The 25452-nt window shown below is 42.0% G+C and overlaps 2 protein-coding genes across 3 annotated transcripts in view; one reads left to right on the top strand and one right to left on the bottom strand.

Moving 5' to 3' along the window:
• Window positions 1–2775, bottom strand: part of TSPAN15 (tetraspanin 15) — a 73008-nt gene extending 70233 nt beyond the window's left edge. Inside the window, exon 1 of the mRNA XM_073598732.1 lies at window positions 1952–2775. Within this exon, the coding sequence (XP_073454833.1) occupies window positions 1952–2038 (87 nt within the window). The 5' untranslated portion in view covers window positions 2039–2775. The remainder of the gene's footprint in view (window positions 1–1951) is intronic.
• Window positions 1–25452, top strand: part of MAP4K1 (mitogen-activated protein kinase kinase kinase kinase 1) — a 353135-nt gene that overhangs the window by 30074 nt on the left and 297609 nt on the right. The gene's annotated exons all lie outside the window — the stretch shown is intronic.

The raw sequence follows: 25452 nt of genomic DNA, 5'->3' as shown, positions 1-25452 counted from the left end.
ATACAATCTCTGTATGGCTGAATTTGCATCGCATTCAGACCAAGATCGTGCAGGACCCTTTTTTTGGTCCTCACACCTAGGCGATCCATGCTTGAACCGACCTGGGGGGTGTCATTAACTTTGTATTGACATTCCCAGTGGTTCGCATATGGCAGTGTGAACTGCCTGCGAGTCGGGTGCGATGCAGGAACCCACTCTGGATTCGCACAGGTTCACATATCGCACTAATGTGAACCAGAGCTTCAGGCCTGGTTCATACCTATACATTTTTAGTGCGTTTTCAGTTTTGCAGAAACACACTACAGTCCATTTAACATGGTTTCCTATGGATGTAGTTCACATCTGTGCATTTTATGGAAAGGTCCAGGGTTTTTTTTTTTTTCTGGTTTTCGGTTCCATAGACTTCAATGGACCAAAAGCGTGCATTGAAAAATGCAAAATGCACCTGGAATATGGAAACTGAACCCTGCATAGGTGTGAACCAGGCCTTAGGCTCCATTCACGCTTGTTCGACTTGTCATGCGACTTTGGACAAAGTCGCAGCCCATGTATTTCAATGGAAGCCGTTAAAACCATGATTTATGATTAATGCGATTTAAAGTCGCAGAAACTTCCTGCACTACTTTGATGCAACTTGAGTGCCATAGACTGCAATGTAAACTCTCAAAAGTCACATTTTAAATGTTATCAATGAGCCAGTTGTGCAAAGTCGCAATGGTAATCGCATGACCTTGGAGTCGCACAAGTGTGAATGGAGCTTTATTGTCAAAGCTTGGAGATCTTTAAGAGCCCTTTAACACTGGGGCGGTTTGCAGGCGCTATTGCGCTAATAATAGCGCCTGCAAACCGACCCGAAAGTGCTGCTACTTTCATTCCAGTGTGAAAGCCCCGAGGGCTTTCACACTGGAGCGATGCTCTGGCAGGACGGTAAAAAAGGTCCTGCCGGCAGCATCTTCGGAGCGGTGAAGGAGCGGTGTGTATACCGCTCCTTTACCGCTCCTGCCCATTGAAATCAATGGGATGGCGCGGCTATACCGCCGGCAAAGCGCCTCTGCAGAGGCGCTTTGCGGTGGTATTTAACCCTTTCTCGGCCGCTAGCGGGGGTAAAACCGCCCCGCTAGCGGGCGTATACCGACGGTAAAACGCCGCTAATAATAGCGGCGTTTTACCGCCGACGCCGCCCCCGTCCCAGTGTGAAAGGGCTCTTAGACCCCGATCCCTCCATAAAGAGTACCTGTCACCACCTATTACTCTCACACGGGATGTTTACATTCCTTGTGTAAGCAATAAAAGTGGGACAATGTAAAAAAAAAAAAAATAAATAAAAAAAAAAAGCTACTATAAAAAAATAATATAAAATAATTAACAAAAAAAAATATCTATATATTTTTAAAGCCTTCCCTCTCCGCGTGCTTGCACAGCAAAGAAAACGCATGCGTAAGTTGCACCCGCATATGTAAACAGCGTTCAAATCACACATGTGAGAGATCGCTGCGATTGTCAGAGCGAGAGCAATAATTCTAGCAAAAGACCTCCTCTTTAAATCTAACCTGGTAACCGTTAAATTTTTTTAAAGCGTCGCCTATGGAGGAGATTTTTTTTTTTTTTTGGTACAGTAATTTGTCGCCATACCACAAGTGTGCGCAATTACAAAGCATGACATGTTATAATATGTTGGGGGGGGTTCTAAGTAATTTTCTAGAAAAAAACAAAATATGGATTTTAACTTGTAAGCAACTAATGTCAGAAATAGGCTTAGGCATGAAAGGATTAAGTTGCAGCTTGTACAGATGTACAACCACCAAAACACATTAGATACATGAACGTCGCAAACCTCCAACATATGATATAATTTTTTATATTGAGTACATTTACACATTATTATTATTTATATGATTTTACTTTAATTTTTTTTTAACAATACGCCACCCATAGTGTCCCCAAGACTCACCCAGAAAATGGTGCTGTATGCGATGAGGGTAAACTTCAGGCACAGGTAAGGGAACCTGGAACAGTAGCGAACCTCTCCGGTAGCCATGAGTTCAGGTGAGTGTTTGCGGCTCAGGTGAGTGTTTGCGGCTCAGGTGAGGGCGATGAATGAAAACTCAGCCCAGGTGAGGCTCAGTCCATCAGTCATCAGTCATCAGTGGTCGGACCTGTATTATCTCTTCCAGCATGTACAGGTAAGAACCAGCTTTTCCTTTCCTCCTCCTCCTCCTTACAGTAATTCTCCCCTGCAGCAATGTTCAGTGTGTAGAGAAGAGCCTGTCCTCCAGTGTCCCGGATTGTCACTTCTCATGGTTCTCCGCACTACAATTCCCATACATTTGGCTGCCTGATGTGTGCTGGAGGGGAACTTGGTTGCAAGTGACAGAGGGAGTGTATGAAAGGCTGTAGGGGAGGATGGGAGTGCCTAGTAGAGGAGGGGGGGTGTTTATGTGGCTGTGCTGAGCCCTGTCTGGCTGTCTATGCTCTCAGATGGTGTAGTGGAGTTAGTAGGGTGTTGTTTGTTGTGTATGTCAGGTGCACAGCTGAGTCACAGTAGGAAACAGGAAGCTGGATAATCCGGGAGAGCGGAGCAGGGTGTGATGGCTGCTGGTGTCTAGTGTAGAGCCAGCTGCATGGGGTTGTCCTCCTCTAGGATGGCAGAGGGTCTTCCCCTGGAGGGGGTTGGCAGCGTCATATCGGCTTGTTGCTGAGCCTCCTCCCAGTGTGACATCGGATGACCACACAGCCTGTGCATCACCATCCAGAGTATGTCAACTGAGGAGACAGGCAGGGCTGGCGGTGTCCTCAGCGCTTTCAGGGAATACGCCCTACGCGCTGATCCTTTAATGTCCATTACATACTCCTGATTTTCTTTTTAACCCTTTCAGATCTCCAGTTTTAGGTAAAATCTTTGCTACAAAAGATGGTTGAAGCGTCTATGATTGGATCGTTTGATAATACGTACACCTAATGCCGTGTACACACGGGCGGACTTTTGAGCATCAAACGTCCGACGGACTTGCGAACGACCGGACTTGCGCACACACGAACGGACTAAAGTCCGTTTGAAAGTCCGGTCGTTTGAACGTGATGACGTACGAAGGGACTAGAATAAGGAAATTCATAGCCAGTAGCCAATAGCTGCCCTTGCGTCGTTTTTTGCATACAGACGAACAGATTTTTCGATCGGACTTGAGTCCATCGGAAAGATTTGAAACATGTTCTAAATCTAAAGTCCGTCTGATTTTCGACAGGAAAAGTCAGCTGAAAGTCCGATGAAGCCCACACACGATCGAGTTGTCCAACGGATTCGTTCCCTCGGACCAATCCGGTCGGAAAGTCCGCCTGTGTGTACACGGCATAAGGAGTCAGAGCATAGCCAGATACTTGCTAGGATGGTAAAAATTGATTGATATTAAGTCTTCATGGCTGCTGGTAGACGGACGTTTAGGAGCAGTTGGGTGTTTTTTTTTTCAGCTGCCCCTGAACTCTCCTCTGTTATCTTATCAGTACATGTACACAGGGTCATTTATAGTCATTTCTAGGCAGTTGAGTTTAGAACCATTTTTTGGAAAGCCAAAAAATGAGCTCAGAGCGGATGTTCAGAGGCATTTGAAACTCCTGTAACAGCTTGTAAACGCGGTAACTCGCACTTAGCCGCGTTTCGTTTACAGGCGTTTTTACATTTTTGACTATTTGGGGGGAAAAAAAAAAAAACGAGGCATGTAAATGCGGCAAAACTGAAGTTTTTAAACGTCGGTTACTATCTGTCAAGTTAAATCGTTCAGGAGAGGTTGTAAAACGTCCTGTGTACGTTAAGCCTTAGGGTACTTCAACAGTGGGGCTGCTACTTTTAGCGCCGTTTTTTGGCCGCTAGCGGGGCCCTTTTAACCCCCTGCTAGCGGCCGAAGAAAGGGTTAAAAACGCCCGCGTTGCGGTGCTGCCGAAACACTTTGTAAGCGCTTTGGCAGCGCTGCCCATTCATTTCAATGAGCAGGGCATTTTGGGAGCGGTATATACACCACTCCCGCACCGCCCCAAAGATGCTGCTTGCAGGACTCTGTTTTCCATTCTGCAAGCACACCGGAAGCCAATCCGCTCTTCTTGGTTGCCAAGTTATTTGCTTTTGGTGCTGTAATTTTTTTTTTTTATTAACCATTTCGAAAGACTTACCTACCCCCCCAACCCCCACCCTTTATGACCAGGCCATTTTTCGCAATGTGGCACTAATTGCGCAGTTATGCAATGCTGTACCCCAATAAAATTGTATGTCCTTTTTTTTTTTTTTTTTTTCCACAAATAGAGCTTTCTTTTAGTGGTCTTTGATCACCACCTGCATTTTTTTTTGCACTATAAACAAAAAAAGACTGACAATTTTGGGAAAAAAAAAAATATATATATATATATATATATATATATATATATATATATATATATATATATATATATATATATATATATATATATATATATATATATATATATATATAATTTTTTTTTTTTTTTTTTAAACTTTCTGCTATAAAACATATCCAATAAAAAATTGAAAAAAAAAATCAAATTTCTTCATCAATTTAGGCCAATATGTATTCTGCTACATTTTTTTGGTAAAAAAAAAAAAAAACACCCAATAAGTTTATATTGATTGGTTTGTGCAAAAGTTATAGCTCCTTCCAACTATGGGATATTTTGTGATATTTTATTTTTTCTTTTTTTACTAGTAATGGAGGCAATCAGCAACTTATAGCAGGACTGTGATACTGCGGCGGACATTGTATTAAATGTAGCTAACAGGAAAAAGACAATTGCATGGCCATGCAATGCTGTACCCAAATAAAATTGATGTCCCCCCACACACACACAAATAGGGCTTTCTTTTGGTGGTCTTTGATCACCTCTGCATTTTTTTTTTGCACTATAAGAGCCCTTGCACACTGGGGCGGTTTGCAGGCGCTATTTCGCTAATAATAGCGCCTGCAAACCGCCCCGAAAGTGCCGCTACATTCATTCCAGTGTGCAAGCCCCGAGGGCTTGCACACTGGAGCGATGCGCTGGCAGGACAGTAAAAAAAGTCCTGCTAGCAGCATCTTCGGAGCGGTGAAGGAGCGGTGTGTATACCGCTCCTTTACCGCTCCTGCCCATTGAAATCAATGGGACGGCGCGGCTATACCGCCGGCAAAGCGCCTCTGCAGAGGCGCTTTGCGGTGGTATTTAACCCTTTCTCGGCCGCTAGCAGGGGGTAAAACCGCCCCGCTAGCGGCCGCATACCAACGGTAAAACGCCGCTAATAATAGCGGCGTTTTACCGCCGACGCCGCCCCAGTGTGCAAGGGCTCTAAACAAAAAAAGACCAACAATTTAAAAAAAAAAAAAAAGAGAGAATATATATATATTTTTTTACTTTCTGCTATAAGGCCCCTTTCACACATGCGGACCGTATGTCCGTATTTCATCCATCCGTTTTCGGATGAAATGCGGACATACATGCATCCCTATGGGATGTACATCCACTAACACCCGATGTCATCCAGCTCTGCTCTTGTCCGATTCTGCAGACGGAAGAAAATCCTATTTTTTTTATCCGTCTGCAGAGCGGATCGGATGAACACGGACAGACGGTCCGTGTTCCTCCGATCCCCCATAGGGGAGAGCGGAGATCTGTCGTCCGCTGGCTCAGCTGGGGAAAACGGAGCAATCCCCGCTGAGCAGCGGATGTTCACGGGGCGGATCAACACGGATCCGTCCCGTGTGAAAGCATATCCAATAGAAAATTGAAAAAAAATCGAATTTCTTCATAAATTTATGCCTAGGTATTCTGCTACATATTTTTGGTATAAAAATTCCCAAAAAGTGTATATTGATTGGTTTGTGCGTCTACAAACTATGGTATATTTTTATTTTTATTTTTTTACTAGTAATGGCGGCAATCAGCGACTTATAGCAGGACTGCGATATTGCGGCAGGCATTCTGACACCTTTTGGGGACCAGTGACACTAATACATAACTCCCAACTGTCCCTGATTTCGAGGGACTGGCCCTGATTTGGAGCAATGTCCCTCTGTCCCTCTTTCCCCCTCATTTGTCCCTCGTTTTGGTCTGATCTATATAGTTGTATATAAAATGCACTATTTATCTTTCAAAAAGTGTTTCCCAGTGCTGAACCTTTCATCCAATTTCTAAATTGCTGCATTTGTACATTTTAAAAGCCAATATAAAAGGAATAGTAGTGGTAAAGAAAAGTCCTTGTGGATTTAATTAACCTTTTTTTTTGGGTTATTTCTTCTTTTAAGGGGGTGTGGCAGGGGTGTGTCCTATGCCTGTATACGTTTTGACAGTAGGTGTCTCTTATTCCCATCTCAAAATGTTGGGAGGTATGCTAATACAGTGATTAGTACTAGAAATGCGCATGCGCCCTCCCTACCCGGAAGTGTCAGGTCGTGCGTGTGTGTATATGTATGTGTGTGTGTGTGTGTATATATATATATATATATATATATATACTATAAGGTGGACCTAAAGTGGTTAATTACAGGTATTTATAATGCTCCAAAAATGTATATAGCACCTTAAATATATTGTATATTCGCATCAGTCCCCGCTCCTCTCGTGGAGCTTACAATCTAAGGTCCTTGTCTTCCATGCATTCATACCAGTGCCGGCCCAAGACATTGTGCTGCCTGGTACCAAGAAAAAAAAATCACACCCACCAAAGTGCCCCCACATCTATTATTTTATATCATAACTAAAGTGGACCTGTTATGGCACTATACATGTATATAGGAGTATAAAGAGGACCTGTCATGGCACTATACGTGTATATATATATATATATATAAGTATAAAGAGGACCTGTCATGGCACCATACATGTATAGGAGTATAAAGAGGACCTGTCATGGCACTATACGTGTATATATAAGTATAAAGGGGACCTGTCATGACTCTATACATGTAAAGGAATATAAAGAGGACCTGCCATGTCTCTATACATGTATATAGGAGTATAAAGAGGACCTGGTAACTACTGGTACCATCCACTGCCCTACTGACACCATCCACCTCCCTCCCCACAGACTCTTCTTCTCTTTTATCGGTCCCCCCATCGATTAGAGGAGGGGGGTAACACAGCGGAGGGGGGTGACACATAGGAAGATGGGTGACACATAGGAAGAGGGGTGACACATAGGAAGGGGGTGACACATAGGAAGGGGGTGACATCCGGCCAATCACAGGGCACCCACTGGCTCAGAGCGCACTACTGTGTGACAACGATAGCGGTGGGTACAGGATCATGCGCACAGCCCCTCTAGATGGGTCAAAACCGGACAGATGACATTGTGGCAGCACTGGCTGGCGGGGGCAATTTGCCGCCCCCATGAAAGTGCCGCATGGAGCCATCGCTCCATCGGGTCCCATGGTAGGGGCCGGCCCTGATTCATACACATACTAGGTCCAATTTAGACAGGAGACCATTAACCTACCAGCATGTCTTTGGAGAGTGGGAGGAAACCCATGCAAGCACAGGGAGAACGATGCAAACTCCATGCAGATAGTGTCCTGGTCAGAATTCAGATCAAGTACCCTTGTGCTGCAAGACAGAGTGTTTAAACTTGGGCAACTGGGCTGACCTCAAAGTTTTCATGCAGGGCTGCCACCACTGCAATCAAATGTAGGCTCTTTAGATTCCTTCTACTGTATGTAAACCTAAGGGCCAATCACACAAAAGTTATTGTAAAGTCAACTTTATTTTTCCTAAAATTAAAAAAAAAAAAGTTTATACTTCTCTGCTCTGCTATTGCACATTGTGGTGGTGCTTTACCTCCTCTTCTGGGAAAGGTCCCCCACTGGCGCTCTCCTCTTCTTCTGCATGTGATCTCATAGCAAGCCACTTGCAATGAGGGCACACATGCAGGCGCACATCTGAGCTGGGCTATGTGCATTCATAGAAGCACGCAATTGCAGCTCTACCTCACCCTCCGCTCTCTCCTCACTGGATTTGACTGACAGCAGCAGGAGCCAAGGGCTCCCGTTGCTCTCATTAATGTCCCGTGAGCCCGAAAAGAGAGAGCACCACTGCTAGGAAAAAAAACAAAAACAAAATAAGCATATTCATGCACAAATATGCAATACCCTCTTTAACCACCTCAATACAGGGCACTTGCACCTCCTTCCTGCCCAAGCCATTTTTCAGCTTTCAGCGCTGTCACACTTTGACAATTGCGCGATCATGCTACACTGTAACCATGTGAAATTTTGTATCATTTTATTTACACAAATAGAGCTTTCTTTTGGTGGCATTTAATCACTCCTGAGTTTTTTTTTTTTTTTTTTTCTAAAAAAAAAACACCCCAAATTTTCAAAAAAGAAGTTTTTCTTAGTTTGTCAGTAAATTTTGTAAATAAATAATTTTTCTCCTTCACTGATGGGCGCTGATGAGGCAGCACTAGGGTGACCACATTTCCAAACTGCCATTCAGGGACACCCCACCCCCCCCCCCCCCCCAAAAAAATGTTTTCAAAACCCTCGTCGACTATGTAATCTGTCACTCTTTTCCCTCCTGCGTGGCTATCTCTATCATAGAATGCTAGGAGGAAGTGATGTCACTTTAGAATAGCGGTCCCCAACCTTTCTAAATGGTCCCAAAAATGTGTCAAAAATGTCCGACATGTCCGCGATAACGTCGCAGTCACAATAAAAATCGCTGATCACCGCCATTACTAGTAAAAAAAAAATTATTAATAAAAATGCCATAAAACTATCCCCTATTTAGTAAACGCTATAACTTTTGCGCAAACCAATCAATAAACGCTTATTGCGATTTTCTTTTTTTTTTTACCAAAAATATGTAGAAGAATACGATCTGCCTAAACTGAGGAAAAAAAATGTTTTTTTATATATTTTTGGGGGATATTTATTATAGCAAAATGTAAAAAATAATACGTTTTTTTTTTAAATTGTCGCTCTTATTTTGTTTATAACGCAAAAAATAAAAATCGCAGAGGCGATCAAATACCACCAAAAGAAAGCTCTATTTGTGGGAAAAAAAGGACGTCAATTTTGTTTGGGAGCCACCTCGCACGTCCGACGCAGTGCCGAATCGCAAAAAACGCCCTGGTCAGGAAGGGGTAAAATCTTCCGGGGCTGAAGCGGTTAAAGCGGTGTTCCGGCCAAAATTTTACTTTTTAGATAAAAATACCCCTATAATCCTCATGCTTAATGTATTCTAGTAAAGGTATGCTGGAAACTAAGGTCTGTTTTGTATTTTTGCACCATTGATTTCTTACTTTTGTAAGTCCCAGCAGGCCGCGGCCATCTCATGTGTGGGCATCTGAAGCCAGACTGTATCTCTTTCTGTATTCCATGCATGCTCTCAGCATCTTGTGTTTACATTCACTGTTTCCTAGCAACGCTCATGCCCTGTTTATACTTCATAACCACTGCTCAAAACACTGTACACAGGATCATGATAGCTGAAGTAACTATGCAGTACTTCAAACGGTCGTATTTTAAAAACTATAAATCCTACAGGGAAGATCTTTATATTGTGAGAATCACAAGACCCAGACCTAGATTTTGATGTATAGTATGTCTCTGAAATATTAATATTGAAGGCACAGTCGCAGTTTAGATATTGCCCTTCAAATTTGAAGTGGCTAGAGTGGAGTTTCAATGAATGTCAATGGACGGTGTGAGTTGCAAACAAATGGTCATATTGTAAAAACTATCAGGATTATGGCTTAGCCGTGGACATGTTTAGTGGCAGCAGGGATAGCTGAACGTTTTGATATAAGATTTGTGTAGGTGGGCTTGAAAATGAGGGAGTGGCGGCAGTTTAGAAATCATGTTCTGATTTTTCAGCTTTTGTCACCTCCCACTCTAGTTTCCCCATTCATTCCTATGGGATCAATTTCGCCGCAAAAACGACGATATTTCGTGAACCATTTGGCGAAACGTTCCACAAAGTAAAAGTACACCATTCGGGAACAATCCGCACGTTTTGGTATATTACTTGTCTATGTAGTGTAAAAACTGTGGGAGGGTGGTAAATTTGGCTATAATAAGAATAATAATATATATGTGAGATAACAGTAACTGGTCTTGCTATGCAAGAACGCTTAATAAGGACGTGGCTCCTTTAAGAAAACTCGTCAGTTATTTTTGCCTATGATGTCATCAGCTCAGCTACTATATACCAGCACAGGGAAGGCTGGCAGCAGAAGCTTAGTCGTCACTGATCAGTGAAGACGTGTTTTTCAGCTCTCCTGAAATTTTGCTTGCGATTTTATTGGATTTGATTTAATTCAATTCAGTTTCATTGCGATTTCTATTGTACATTTGAAGCGTGTTTATTCTTAATAATGAACCGATTTAAATGTAATCAGCTTTTTTCTCTGAACACCAAAGAGAAGCCCAGAAAAGGAAGGGCAGCTACTATGATAGGAGGTATCAGTGACCAGCCTGCAGATACCTCAATCAAAATGAAGAGGACCCAGGCATTTGTGCGCCGCTGTTTCAGAGCCGTTGTTGGATTTTTCGGTTCGTGCTGTAAAACCAATCGACATAACCGATATACAGACACCGAGATTGGTAAGTAATATGGATAGTGATAGATACAAAATGTACTCTGGATAAGTCACCTACACTCATGGATCAAACTCATTACCTAGATAGTCCATATTTATCCATCTATAGGTGACCAGCAATAGGGAACTGGTCTCCATTCTCAATCACCTTACATGTATATCTGCTGTCTTCAGCTCTATATACTGTTTAGAAAAGTGCACGTCCTGTTAGAATTTTTACTCCCTCAATTCAGCACTGGGTGTGGATATTTGCTATACACTGTGAGAGAATGCAAGACAGCTGATTGGAGAAAAGGCACACAGCCCCTCCCCACTAATCTATTTATAGCTCCCTCCCCCGACACATACTTCAGGCTCCCGTCTCATAGATAGATAGATAGACCTATATCTATATATATATATATATATATATATATATATATATATATATATATATATATATATATATATATATATATATAGATATATATATAGATATATCTCTATCTATATAGAGAGAGAGATATATAGATAGATAGAGATATATATATATATATATATATATATATATATCTCTCTAGATTTATATATAGATATATCTATATATATATATACATATATTTTTTTTTTATAACACCCTAGAGAATAAAATGGCGGTCGTTGCAATACTTTTTATCACACCGTATTTGCGCAGCGGTCTTACAAGCGCACTTTTTTGGGGGAAAAAATACAGTTTTTTTAATTAAAAAATAAGACAATAGTAAAGTTAGCCCAATTTTTTTTTTATATTGTGAAAAATGTTATGCCAAGTAAATTGATACATGTCACGCTCATAGAACGGCAACAAATTTTTACCCTTAAATATTTCCATAGGCAATGTTTTAAAAATTCTACAGGTTACATGTTTTAAGTTACAGAGGAGGTCTAGGGCTAGAATTATTGCTCTCGCTCTAACAATCGCGGCGATACCTCACATGTGTGTGAACACCGTTTTCATATGTGGACGCTGCTCACATATGCAGTTGCTTCTGCACATGACCTCGGGACAGGGCGTTTTTTTTTTGTTTTTTTTTAGCTTTTATTTTTAATTTTTACACTGTTCTTTAAAAAAAAAAAAAAAAAAATGTGTCACTTTTATTCCTATTACAAGGAATGTAAACATCACTTGTAATAGAAAAAAAAAGCATGACAGGACCTCTTAAATATGAGATCAGGGGTTTGGTGCAATGTCCCTCTGTCCCTCTAAACCTTTCATCCAATTTCTAAATTGCTGCATTTGTAAATTTTAAAAGCCAATGTAAAAGGAATAGTAGTGGTAAAAAAAAGTCCTTGTGGATTTAATTAACCTTTTTTGGGTTAATTCTCCTTTTAAGGGGGTGTGACAGGGGACGTGTCCTATGCCTGCATACGCTTGACAGTAGGTGTCCCTCATTCCCATCTCAAAATGTTGGGAGGTATGCTAATACAGTGATCAGTGCTAAAAATATGCGCTGTCACTGTACTGACACTGGCTGGGAAGGGATAACATTGGGGGCGATCAAAGGGTTAACTGTGTGCCTAGCCAGTGTTTTACAATACTGTGTTACAGTTACTGGGGGAAGAGATGGGAAAACAAACTCCACCCCTTCCCTCTGGTCAGAACGGCGACCTGCCTTGTTTACATAAGTAGATTGCAGTTCTACCTCTCTGACTGACGATCGGCGGGTACCCGAGTACATCGCGTTCTTTGCATCTGCAGATTGGCTTCCGCTGTGTGTAATCACAGCAGAATCAAGCCGCTGGCAATGCGCATACGCCCTCCCTACCCGGAAGTGTCAGGTCGTGTGTGTGTGTGTATATATATATATATATTTATTCTGCTATAAGGTGGACCTAAAGTGGTTAATTACAGGTATTTATAATGCTCCAACAATTTATATAGCACCTTTAAATATATTGTATATTCGCATCAGTCCCTGCTCTCAAGGAGCTTACAATCTAAGGTCCTTATCTTCCATGCATTCATACACATACTAGGTCCAATTTAGACAGGAGACCATTAACCTACCAGCATTTCTTTGGAGAGTGGGAGGAAACCCATGCAAGCACAGTGAGAACTATGCAAACTCCATGAAAAAAGTATCCTGGTCAGAATTCAGATCAAGTACCCTTGTGCTGCAAGACAGAAGTGCTAAAATTTGGCAACTGGGCTGATCTCCAAGTTTTCACGCAGGGCTGCCACCACTGCAGTCAAATGTAGGCTCTGTAGATTCCTTCTACTGTATGTAAACCCAAGGGCCAATCACACTTGTGCTGAAGTTATTGTAAAATTAAAAAAGTTTAATACTTATCTGCTTCTGCTATTGCACATTGTGGTGGTGCTTTCCTTCCTCTTCTGGGGTCCCCCACTGGCGCTCTCCTCTTCTCTTCTCCTGTATGTGATCTCATAGCAAGCCACTTGCAATGAGGGCACACGCCTGAGCTGGGCTATGTGCATACATAGAAGCACACAGTGCAGCTCTACCTCACCCTCCGCTCTCTCCTCACTGGATTTGACTGACAGCAGCAGGAGCCAAGGGCTCTCATTAATGTCCCGTGAGCCAAAAATGAGAGAGCACCACTGCTAGGAAAAAAAACAAAAACAAAATATGCATATTAACCACTTCAGTCCCGGAAGGATTTATCCCCTTCCTGACCAGAGCACTTTTTACAATTTGGCACTGCATCGCTTTAACTGCTAATTGCACGGTCATGCAATGCTGTACCCAAACAAAATTTGCGTCCTTTTCTTCCCACAAATTGAGCTTTCTTTTGATGGTATTTGATCACCTCTGTTTTTTGCGCTATAAACGGAAAAAAAAACGAAAATTTTGAAAAAAAATTATATTTTCTACTTTTTGTTATAAAAAAAATCCAATAAACCCAATTTTAGTCATACATTTAGGCCAAAATGTATTCGGCCACATGTCTTTGGTAAAAAAAATGTCAATAAGCGTATATTTATTGGTTTGCGCAAAAGTTATAGCGTGTACAAGCTAGGGTACATTTTCTGGAATTTACACAGCTTTTAGTTTATGATGATTTCTTGAGGTGCTAAAATGGCAGGGCAGTACAAACCGCCCCCCAAATTACCCCATTTTGGAAAGTAGACACCCTAAGAAAATTCAAACAGATTTTGAGTATATAGTATAAACGTACCATCATCCAAGTTGGCATATAAGCATAGGGCAGATGGAGATGTGGGGGCAGTTGCTGAGGCTGACCAATACACATAACCATCTAAGGTGATTGAATGGACTATCTCGGTACTCATACAATAACGAATTTATTAACCACTTGGGGTCCGGGCCATAGCCGAATGACGGCTACAGCGCGGACCTCAATTTCCGGGAGGCCGTCATGGGACGTCCTCCCCTGTGCACACGCACCGCGCGCACCCTGCAGGGCGCGCGGTGTGCGCGCTGTGATCACCGAGTCACCAAGTCACGGAGACTCGGATGATCACAGATCCGAGTAAGGGGCCGGTCCCGGCCCCTTACCATGTGATCAGCTGTCAGCCAATGACAGCTGATCACATGATATAAACAAAACCTTGGTGATTGGTTTCGTTTTCTCCTCACGCTGACAGCGTGAGGAGGAAAAACAAGCCGATCACCGGCTTATGTCAAAGGGACATCGGTCCCGAAGAGAAAGGAGGAACATATGCCTCATCTGTGCCAACAGGTGCCATCTATTATTGCCACCTGTCAGTGCCCACAAGTGCCACCTGTCAGTGCCCACAAGTGCCACCTGTCAATGCCCACAAGTGCCACCTGTCAATGCCCACAAGTGCCACCTATCAATGCCCACAAGTGCCACCTATCAATGCCCTCCAGTGGTGCCAATCAGTGCCACCTAGCAGTGCTGCCATCAATCAGTGCCCATCACCGCCACCCATCAGTGCCCATCACCGCCACACATCGGTGCCCATCACCACCACACATCAGTGCCCATCACCGCCACACATCAGTGCCCATCAGTGCCGCCTCATCAGCGTACATCAACGAAGGAGAAAAATTACCTGTTTGCAAAATTTTATAACAAAATATTAAAAAAATTTTTTTTTTTTTTTTTAAATTCTGTCTTTTTAATTTTTTTTAACAAAAACTAAAAACCGCAGAGGTGATCAAATACCATCAAAAGAAAGCTCTATTTGTAGGAAAAAAATGATAAAAATTTCATTTGGGTACAGTGTTGTATGACCGCGCAATTGTCATCCAAAGTGCGACAGCGCTAAAAGCTGAAAATTGGTCTGGACAGGAGGGGGGTTTAAGTGCCCAGTAAGCAAGTGGTTAAGATAAAATTCAATTTTTATTCCATATGAACATACAAAAAAATGTGTTAAAAAATATACATAGATATACAGTGGGGATGGAATGTATTCAGACCCCCTTACATTTTTCACTCTTTGTTATATTGCAGCCATTTGCTAAAATCTTTTAAGTTCATTTTTTTTCCTCATTAATGTACACACAGCACCCCATATTGACAGAAAAACACAGAATTGTTGACATTTTTGCAGTCAGTCCCCACTGTATATACACCACATATAACCACATATAACTAACTAACTATTGGTGGGTTCCCCCATTTAGTTTCTGTTAGGGTGGGGTATAGAGTATTCCTCTACCGGTTTTGCGGTGTGAACCGCTTCCTCAGGAGGATGAAAGGTCTATAATAAAAATAATACATTAAGAATACAGTGGTGACAAAGCATAATATATATTACAATTAGTATTAATGTAGGAAGGCCTGCTCACCCAAATGGACCAAAACGGCGAGCGACAAGATCCCACAACTTACCCCCACAGCGGACAAGGGGGATTAATGAAGGCCACAAACCCCCCCAAATTACCCCATTTTGGAAAGTAGACGCCCCAAGCTATTTGCTGAGAGGCATGGTGAGTATTTTGCAGCTCTCATTTGTTTTTGAAAATGAAGAAAGAAAAGAAAAATGTATTTTTTTTTTTTTTTTTAAATTTTCAAAACTTTGTGACAAAAAAGCGAGATCTGCAAAATACTCACCATACCTCCCAGCAAATAGCTTGGGGTGTCTACTTTCCAAAATGGGGTCATTTGGGTGGGGGGTGGGGGGAGGTTGTGCCACCTGGGCATTCCATGGCCTCCGAAGCTGTAATAGGCAGTGAGGAGTGAAATGAAAAATTTACACCCTTAGAATGCCTGAAGGGCAGTGCTTGGTTTTCGGGGTCCCGTACGCAGCTAGGCTCCCCAAAAGTCTCACACATGTGGTATCCCCGTACTCAGGAGAAACAACAGAATGTATTTTGGGGTGTAATTTCACATATGCCCATAGCATGTGTGAGCAATATATCATTTAGTGGCAACTTTGTGCAAAAAAAAAAAAAATTGTCTTTTTCCCTCAACTTGTGTCAAAATCTAAAATATTCCATGGACTCGACATGCCTCTCAGCAAATAGCTAGGGGTGTCTACTTTCCATAATGGGGTCATTTGGGGGGGGTTGAACTGTCTTTGCATTTTATGCACAACATTTAGAAGCTTATGTCACACATCACCCACTCTTCTAACCACTTGAAGACAAAGCCCTTTCTGACACTTTTTGTTTACATGAAAATTTTTTTTTTTTTTTTTTTGCAAGAAAATTACTTTGAACCCCCAATATATTTTTTTTTAAAGGAAAGGACCTACAGAATAAAATGGTGGGTGTTTCATTTTTTTTCACACAGTATTTGCGCAGCGATTTTTCAAACGCATTTTTTTTTTGGAAAAAACACACTTTTTTAAATTTTAATGCACTAAAACACACCATATTGCCCAAATGTTTGATGGAATAAAAAAGATGATCTTCGGCAGAGAACATGGATACCAAACACGACATGCTTTAAAATTGCGCACAAACGTGCAGCGGCGACAAACAACATACATTTTTAAAAGCCTTTAAACGCCTTTACAGGTTACCACTTTAGATTTACGGAGGAGGTCTACTGCTAAAATTACCACCCTCGATCTGACCTTCGTGGTGATACCTCACATGCATGGTGCAATTTTTGTTAACATATGACTCCAGACCGATGCTTGCGTTCGCCTTTGCACGAGAGCATGGGGAGACGGGTGCTTTTGTTTTTTTTTAATTATTTATTTTGCTTTTTTATTTTATTTTTAAACTGTTCCTTTCATTTATATTTTTTTTTAAATAATTTTTATTGTTATCTCAGGGAATGTAAATATCCCCTATGATAGCAATGGGTAGTGACAGGTACTCTTTTTTTTTTTTTAAAATAGGGGTCTATTAGACCCTAGATCTCTTCTCTGCCCTCAAAGCATCTGACCACACCAAGATCGGTGTGATGAAATGCTTTCCCAATTTCCCAATGGCGCTGTTTATATCCGGCGAAATCTAAGTCATGAAATGCTCATAGCTTCCGGTTTCTTAGGCCATAGAGATAATTGGAGCCGTTCTGGTCTCTGATCAACTCTATGGTCAGCTGGTGGAACTACTGGCTGCATTCTCGGGTTCCCTGTTGGGACAGGAGAGCCAGAGAAAACCATGGAAGACAGTGGGGGGGAGGGATTACCTCCCACTGCTTGTAAAAACAGTCTAGAGGCTAATTAGCCACTAGGATTGCTTTTACATGAAAGCCGACCGCTGGCTGAAAAGAATGATACCAAGATGATACCTAAACCCGCAGGCATCATTCTGGTATAACCACTCAAAGTCCAGCAACATACCAGTACGTTGCTGGTCCTTGTTGAGTTACAGTGGAGGTCTAAGGCTGGAATTATTGCTCTCGCTCTAACGATCGAGGGGATACCTCACATGTGTGTGAACACCGTTTTGATATGTGGGCGCTGCTCAAGTATGCGGTTGCTTCTGCACACGAACTCGGCGGGATGGGGCACGTTTTTTTTCTTCTTTATTTTAGCTTTTATTTTTTTACTGTTCTTTTAAAATAAAAATTCTATCACTTTTATTCCTATTACAAAGGAATGTAAACATCCCTTTTAATAGAAAAAAAAAAGCATGACAGGACCTCTTAAATATGAGATCAGGGGTCAAAAAGACCTCAGATCTCATATTTAGACTAAAATGCAATAAAAAAAAAAAGTCGTTTGAAAAAAACAAAAAAAAATGTTTCTTTAACCACTTCAGCCCCGGACCATTTGGCTGGCCAAAGACCAGAGGACTTTTTACAATTTGGCACTGTGCTGCTTTAACTGGTAATTGCGCGTTCATGCAATTTTGTACCCAAACGAAATTTGCGTCCTTTTTTTCCCACAAATAGAGCTTTCTTTTGATGGTATTTGATTGCCTCTGCGATTTTTTATTTTTTGCGATATAAACAGAAAAAGACCGAAAATTTTGAAAAAAAATATTTTCTACTTTTTGTTATAATGAAAATCCAATAAACTCAATTTTAGTCATACATTTAGGCCAAAATGTATTCAGCCACATGTCTTTGGTAAAAAAAAATGTCAATAAGCGTATATTTATTGGTTTGCGCAAAAGTTATAGCTTCTACAAACTAGGGTACATTTTCTGGAATTTACGCAGCTTTTAGTTTATGACTGCCTATCTCATTTCTTGAGGTGCTAAAATGGCAGGGTAGTACAACCCCCCCCCCCCTCCCAAATGACCCCATTTTGGAAAGTAGACACCCTAAGGAAATTCAAACAGATTTTGAGTATAGCCTCACATAATATTCGATAGTATATAGTATAATCGTACCATCATCCAAGTTGGCATATAAGCATAGGGCAGGTGGAGATGTGGGGGCAGTTGCTGTGGCTGACCAATACACAACCATCTAAGGTGATTGAATGGACTATCTCGGTACTCATACAGTAACGAAATTATTAAGATCAAATTAAATTTTTATTCCAGTTTCTGTTAGGGTGGGGTATAGAGTATTCCTCTACCGGTTTCACGGTGTGAACCGCTTCCTCAGGAGAGTGAAAGGTCTCTAATAAAAAATAATGCATTAAGAATACAGTGGTGACAAAGCATAATATATATTACAATTAGTATTAATGTAGGAAGGCCTGCTCAACCAAATGGACCAAAACGGCGAGCGACAAGATCCCACAACTTACCCCCATGGCGGACAAGGGGGATTAATGAGTGACCATCTTTATTAAGAAGTAATGATGATAGAATCAATGTTTATGTTAAACCAGTTTAATATAAAGAATGGTAGGGGGAAGTGGTAAAAGAACCGAAATAGTGCCCATATGTGATGGAAAAGGGAAGAGGGGGTATGAACAGGGATAGGGGAGGGAGAGGGGAAATGAAGAGAAAAGAAACACCACACGGAGGGGGAAAGAGGGAGAGAAAAGAAAAGGGGGGGGGGGGAGAAAGAACAGGGGTGAGGGAGGGATGAATGAAGGGGGGGAGAGAGGGGGGGAAGAAAAGGGGGGGCAGGGGAAAAGAGGGGGGAGGGGGGGAAGGGGGACAAGGGAGAGACCTCGTTCCTCTGGTCCTTTTCCTACCCCCCATGGTCCCACCAACTCTCTTTGCCCCCTCGGTTCTTCCCTTAACCCCCTCCCCCCCCCCCTTCTCGCCCTCCCTCCCCCAGTACCCCCTCCCCCCCTTCACAGAGAGTTGGTGGGACCATGGGAGGTAGGGAAAGGACCTCATTCCTCTAGTCCTTTCGCTACCCCCCATGGTCCCACCAACTCTCTTTGGCCCCCCGGTTCTTCCCTTAACACCCCCCCCCTTCTCGCCCTCCCTCCCTTATCCCCCTTCCCCCCCCTTTCCTCCCCCTCTTTCCCCCCGCCCCCCTCTCTCCCCCCTTCATTCATCCCACCCTCACCCCTGTTCTTCCCCCCCCCCCCCTTCCCCCCTTCCTTTTCTCTCCCTCTTTCCCCCTCCGTGTGGTGTTTCTTTGTTCTTCATTTCCCCTCTCCCTCCCCTTTTCCTCCTCTATCCCTGTTGATACCCCCTCTTCCCTTTTCCATCACATATGGGCACTATTTTGGTTCTTTTACCACTTCCCCCTACCATTCTTTATATTCAACTGGTTTAACATGAACATTGATTGCATCATCATTACTTCTTGATCAAGATGGTCACTCATTAATACCCCTTGTCCGCCATGGGGGTAAGTTGTGAGATCTTGTCGCTCACCGTTTTGGTCCATTTGGGTAAGCAGGCCTTCCTACATTAATACTAATTGTAATATATATTATGCTTTGTCACTGTATTCTTAATGCATTATTTTTATTATAGACCTTTCATCCTCCCGAGAAGCGGTTCACACCGCAAAACCGATAGAGAAATACTCTATACCCCACCCTAACAGAAACTAAACGGGGGAAGCCGCCAATAGTTAGTTATATGTGGTGTGTATATATACAGTATATCTATGTATATTTTTTGTATGTTGATATGGAATAAAAATTTAATTTTATCTTAATAATTTCGTTATTGTATGAGTACCGAGATAGTCCATTCAATCAGCTTAGATGGTTATGTGTATCGGTCAGCCTCAGAAACTGCCCCCACATCTTCACCTGCCCTATGCTTATACCCTAAGGAAATTGCTAAGAGGCATTTTGAGCCCATTTAATATTTTATTTTTTTGTCCCAAGTGATTGAATAATGACAAAAAAAATTTTTTACAAAAAGTTGTCACTAAATGATATATTGCTCACACATGCCATGGTTATATGTGGAATTGCACCACAAAATAAATTCTGCTGCTTCTCCTGAGTAGGGGGATACCACATGTGTGGGACTTTTTGGGAGCCTAGCCGCGTACGGGGCCCCGAAAATCAATCACCACCTTCAGGATTTCTAAGGGCGTAGATTTTTTATTTCACTCCTCACTACCTATCACAGTTTTGAAGGCCATAAAATGCCAAGATGGCACAAACCCCCCCAAATTACCCCATTTTGGAAAGTAGACACACCAAGCTATTTGCTGAGAGGCATTGTGAGTATTTTGCAGCTATTATTTGTTTTTGAAAATAAAGAAAAGAAAAATGTATTTTTTTTTCTTTTTTCAATTTTCAAAACTTTGTGACAAAAAGCGAGATCTGCAAAATACTCTCCATACCTCTCAGCAAATAGCTTGGGATATCTACTTTCCAAAATGGGGTCATTTGGGGGGGGGGGGGGTTTGTGCCATCTGGGCATTCCATGGCCTCCAAAACTGTGATAGGCAGTGAGGAGTGAAATAAAAAATGTACACCCTTAGAAAGCCTGAAGGCGGTGCTTGGTTTTCGGGGTCCCGTACGCGGCTAGGCTCCCAAAAAGTGTCACACATGTGGTATCCCCGTACTCAGGAGAAGCAACAGAATGTATTTTGGGGTGTAATTTCACATATGCCCATAGCATGTTTGAGCAATATATCATTTAGTGAAAACTTTGTGCAAAAAAAAAAAATTGTCTTTTTTCCTCAACTTGTGTCAAAATCTAAAATATTCCATGGACTCGACATGCCTCTCAGCAAATAGCTAGGGGTGTCTACTTTCCATAATGGGGTCATTTGGGGGGGGGTTGAACTGTCCTTGCATTTTATGCACAACATTTAGAAGCTTATGTCACACATCACCCACTCTTCTAACCACTTGAAGACAAAGCCCTTTCTGACACTTTTTGTTTACATGAAAAAAATTATTTTTTTTTTTGCAAGAAAATTACTTTGAACCCCCAATATATTTTTTTTAAAGGAAAGGACCTACAGATTAAAATGGTGGGTGTTTCATTTTTTTTTCACACAGTATTTGCGCAGCGATTTTTCAAACGCATTTTTTTGGAAAAAACACACTTTTTTAAATTTTAATGCACTAAAACACACCATATTGCCCAAATGTTTGATGAAATAAAAAAAAAGATCTTCGGCAGAGTACATGGATACCAAACACGACATGCTTTAAAATTGCGCACAAACCTGCAGCGGCGACAAACTACATACATTTTTAAAAGCCTTTAAACGCCTTTACAGGTTACCACTTTAGATTTACGGAGGAGGTCTACTGCTAAAATTACCGCCCTCGATCTGACCTTCGTGGTGATACCTCACATGCATGGTGCAATTTTTGTTAACATATGACTCCAGACCGATGCTTGCGTTCGCCTTTGCACGAGAGCAGGGGGAGACGAGTGCTTTTGTTTTTTTTTTAATTATTTATTTTGCTTTTTTATTTTATTTTTAAACTGTTCCTTTCATTTATATTTTTTTTTAAATAATTTTTATTGTTATCCCAGGGAATGTAAATATCCCCTATGATAGCAATGGGTAGTGACAGGTACTCTTTTTTAAAAAAATAGGGGTCTATTAGACCCTAGATCTCTTCTCTGCCCTCAAAGCATCTGACCACACCAAGATCGGTGTGATGAAATGCTTTCCCAATTTCCCAATGGCGCTGTTTATATCCGGCGAAATCTAAGTCATGAAATGCTCATAGCTTCCGGTTTCTTAGGCCATAGAGATAATTGGAGCCGTTCTGGTCTCTGATCAACTCTATGGTCAGCTGGTGGAACTACTGGCTGCATTCTCGGGTTCCCTGTTGGGACAGGAGAGCCAGAGAAAACCATGGAAGACAGTGGGGGGGAGGGATTACCTCCCACTGCTTGTAAAAACAGTCTAGAGGCTAATTAGCCACTAGGATTGCTTTTACATGAAAGCCGACCGCTGGCTGAAAAGAATGATACCAAGATGATACCTAAACCCGCAGGCATCATTCTAGTATAACCACTCAAAGTCCAGCAACATACCAGTACGTTGCTGGTCCTTGTTGAGTTACAGTGGAGGTCTAAGGCTAGAATTATTGCTCTCGCTCTAACGATCGAGGGGATAACTCACATGTGTGTGAACACCGTTTTGATATGTGGGCGCTGCTCACGTATGCGGTTGCTTCTGCACACGAACTCGGCGGGATGGGGCACGTTTTTTTTCTTCTTTATTTTAGCTTTTATTTTTTTACTGTTCTTTTAAAATAAAAATTGTATCACTTTTATTCCTATTACAAAGGAATGTAAACATCCCTTGTAATAGAAAAAAAAGCATGACAGGACCTCTTAAATATGAGATCAGGGGTCAAAAAGACCTCAGATCTCATATTTAGACTAAAATGCAATAAAAAAAAAAGTCGTTTGAAAAAAACAAAAAAAAAAATGTTTCTTTAACCACTTTAGCCCCGGACCATTTGACTGGCCAAAGACCAGAGGACTTTTTACAATTTGGCACTGTGCTGCTTTAACTGGTAATTGCGCGTTCATGCAATTTTGTACCCAAACGAAATTTGCGTCCTTTTTTTCCCACAAATAGAGCTTTCTTTTGATGGTATTTGATTGCCTCTTCGATTTTTATTTTTTGCGATATAAACAGAAAAAGACCGAAAATTTTGAAAAAAAATATTTTCTACTTTTTGTTATAATGAAAATCCAATAAACTCAATTTTAGTCATACATTTAGGCCAAAATGTATTCAGCCACATGTCTTTGGTAAAAAAAAATGTCAATAAGCGTATATTTATTGGTTTGCGCAAAAGTTATAGCTTCTACAAACTAGGGTACATTTTCTGGAATTTACGCAGCTTTTAGTTTATGACTGCCTATCTCATTTCTTGAGGTGCTAAAATGGCAGGGTAGTACAACCCCCCCCCCCCCCCCCCCCCCCCAAATGACCCCATTTTGGAAAGTAGACACCCTAAGGAAATTCAAACAGATTTTGAGTATAGCCTCACATAATATTCGATAGTATATAGTATAATCGTACCATCATCCAAGTTGGCATATAAGCATAGGGCAGGTGGAGATGTGGGGGCAGTTGCTGAGGCTGACCAATACACAACCATCTAAGGTGATTGAATGGACTATCTCGGTACTCATACAGTAACGAAATTATTAAGATCAAATTAAATTTTTATTCCAGTTTCTGTTAGGGTGGGGTATAGAGTATTCCTCTACCACGGTGTGAACCGCCTTCTCAGGAGAGTGAAAGGTCTCTAATAAAAAATAATGCATTAAGAATACAGTGGTGACAAAGCATAATATATATTACAATTAGTATTAATGTAGGAAGGCCTGCTCAACCAAATGGACCAAAACGGCGAGCGACAAGATCCCACAACTTACCCCCATGGCGGACAAGGGGGATTAATGAGTGACCATTTTTATTAAGAAGTAATGATGATAGAATCAATGTTTATGTTAAACCAGTTTAATATAAAGAATGGTAGGGGGAAGTGGTAAAAGAACCGAAATAGTGCCCATATGTGATGGAAAAGGGAAGAGGGGGTATGAACAGGGATAGGGGAGGGAGAGGGGAAATGAAGAGAAAAGAAACACCACACGGAGGGGGAAAGAGGGAGAGAAAAGAAAGGGGGGGGGAGAAAGAACAGGGGTGAGGGAGGGATGAATGAAGGGGAGGAGAGAGGGGGGGAAGAAAAGGGGGGGCACAGGGAAAGAGGGGGGGAGGGGGAGAAGGGGGACAAGGGAGAGACCTCGTTCCTCTGGTCCTTTTCCTACCCTCCATGGTCCCACCAACTCTCTTTGCCCCCTTGGTTCTTCCCTTAACCCCCTTTCCCCCCCTTCTCGCCCTCCCTCCCCCAGTACCCCCTCCCCCCTTCACAGAGAGTTGGTGGGACCATGGGAGGTAGGGAAAGGACCTCATTCCTCTTGTCCTTTCCCTACCCCCCATGGTCCCACCAACTCTCTTTGGCCCCCCGGTTCTTCCCTTAACACCCCCCCTTCTCGCCCTCCCTCCCTTATCCCCCTTCCCCCCCTTTCCTCCCCCCTCTTTCCCTCCGCCCCCCTCTCTCCCCCCTTCATTCATCCCACCCTCACCCCTGTTCTCCCCCCCTCCCCCCTTTCTTTTCTCTCCCTTTTTCCCCCTCCGTGTGGTGTTTCTTTGTTCTTCATTTCCCCTCTCCCTCCCCTTTTCCTCCTCTATCCCTGTTGATACCCCCTCTTCCCTTTTCCATCACATATGGGCACTATTTTGGTTCTTTTACCACTTCCCCCTACCATTCTTTATATTCAACTGGTTTAACATGAACATTGACTGCATCATCATTACTTCTTGATCAAGATGGTCACTCGTTAATACCCCTTGTCCGCCATGGGGGTAAGTTGTGAGATCTTGTCGCTCGCCGTTTTGGTCCATTTGGGTAAGCAGGCCTTCCTACATTAATACTAATTGTAATATATATTATGCTTTGTCACCACTGTATTCTTAATGCATTATTTTTATTATAGACCTTTCATCCTCCCGACTAAGCGGTTCACACCGCAAAACCGGTAGAGGAATACTCTATACCCCACCCTAACAGAAACTGAACGGGGGAAGCCGCCAATAGTTAGTTATATGTGGTGTGTATATACAGTATATCTATGTATATTTTTTGTATGTTGATATGGAATAAAATTTAATTTTATCTTAATAATTTCGTTATTGTATGAGTACCGAGATAGTCCATTCAATCAGCTTAGATGGTTATGTGTATCGGTCAGCCTCAGAAACTGCCCCCACATCTTCACCTGCCCTATGCTTATACCCTAAGGAAATTGCTAAGAGGCATTTTGAGCCCATTGAATATTTTATTTTTTTGTCCCAAGTGATTGAATAATGACAAAAAATTTTTTTTACAAAAAGTTGTCACTAAATGATATATTGCTCACACATGCCATGGTTATATGTGGAATTGCACCACAAAATAAATTCTGCTGCTTCTCCTGAGTACGGGGATACCACATGTGTGGGACTTTTTGGGAGCCTAGCCGCGTACTGGGCCCCGAAAATCAATCACCGCCTTCAGGATTTCTAAGGGCGTAGATTTTTTATTTCACTCCTCACTACCTATCACAGTTTTGAAGGCCATAAAATGCCAAGATGGCACAAACCCCCCCAAATTACCCCATTTTGGAAAGTAGACACACCAAGCTATTTGCTGAGAGGCA

This window comes from Aquarana catesbeiana, linkage group LG09 (genome assembly GCF_042186555.1).
Source record: "Aquarana catesbeiana isolate 2022-GZ linkage group LG09, ASM4218655v1, whole genome shotgun sequence".
In the NCBI taxonomy this organism is placed as follows: domain Eukaryota; kingdom Metazoa; phylum Chordata; class Amphibia; order Anura; family Ranidae; genus Aquarana; species Aquarana catesbeiana.
The sequence above is the reverse complement of the archived record's forward strand: the minus strand, read 5'-3'. Positions and strand labels throughout refer to the sequence as shown.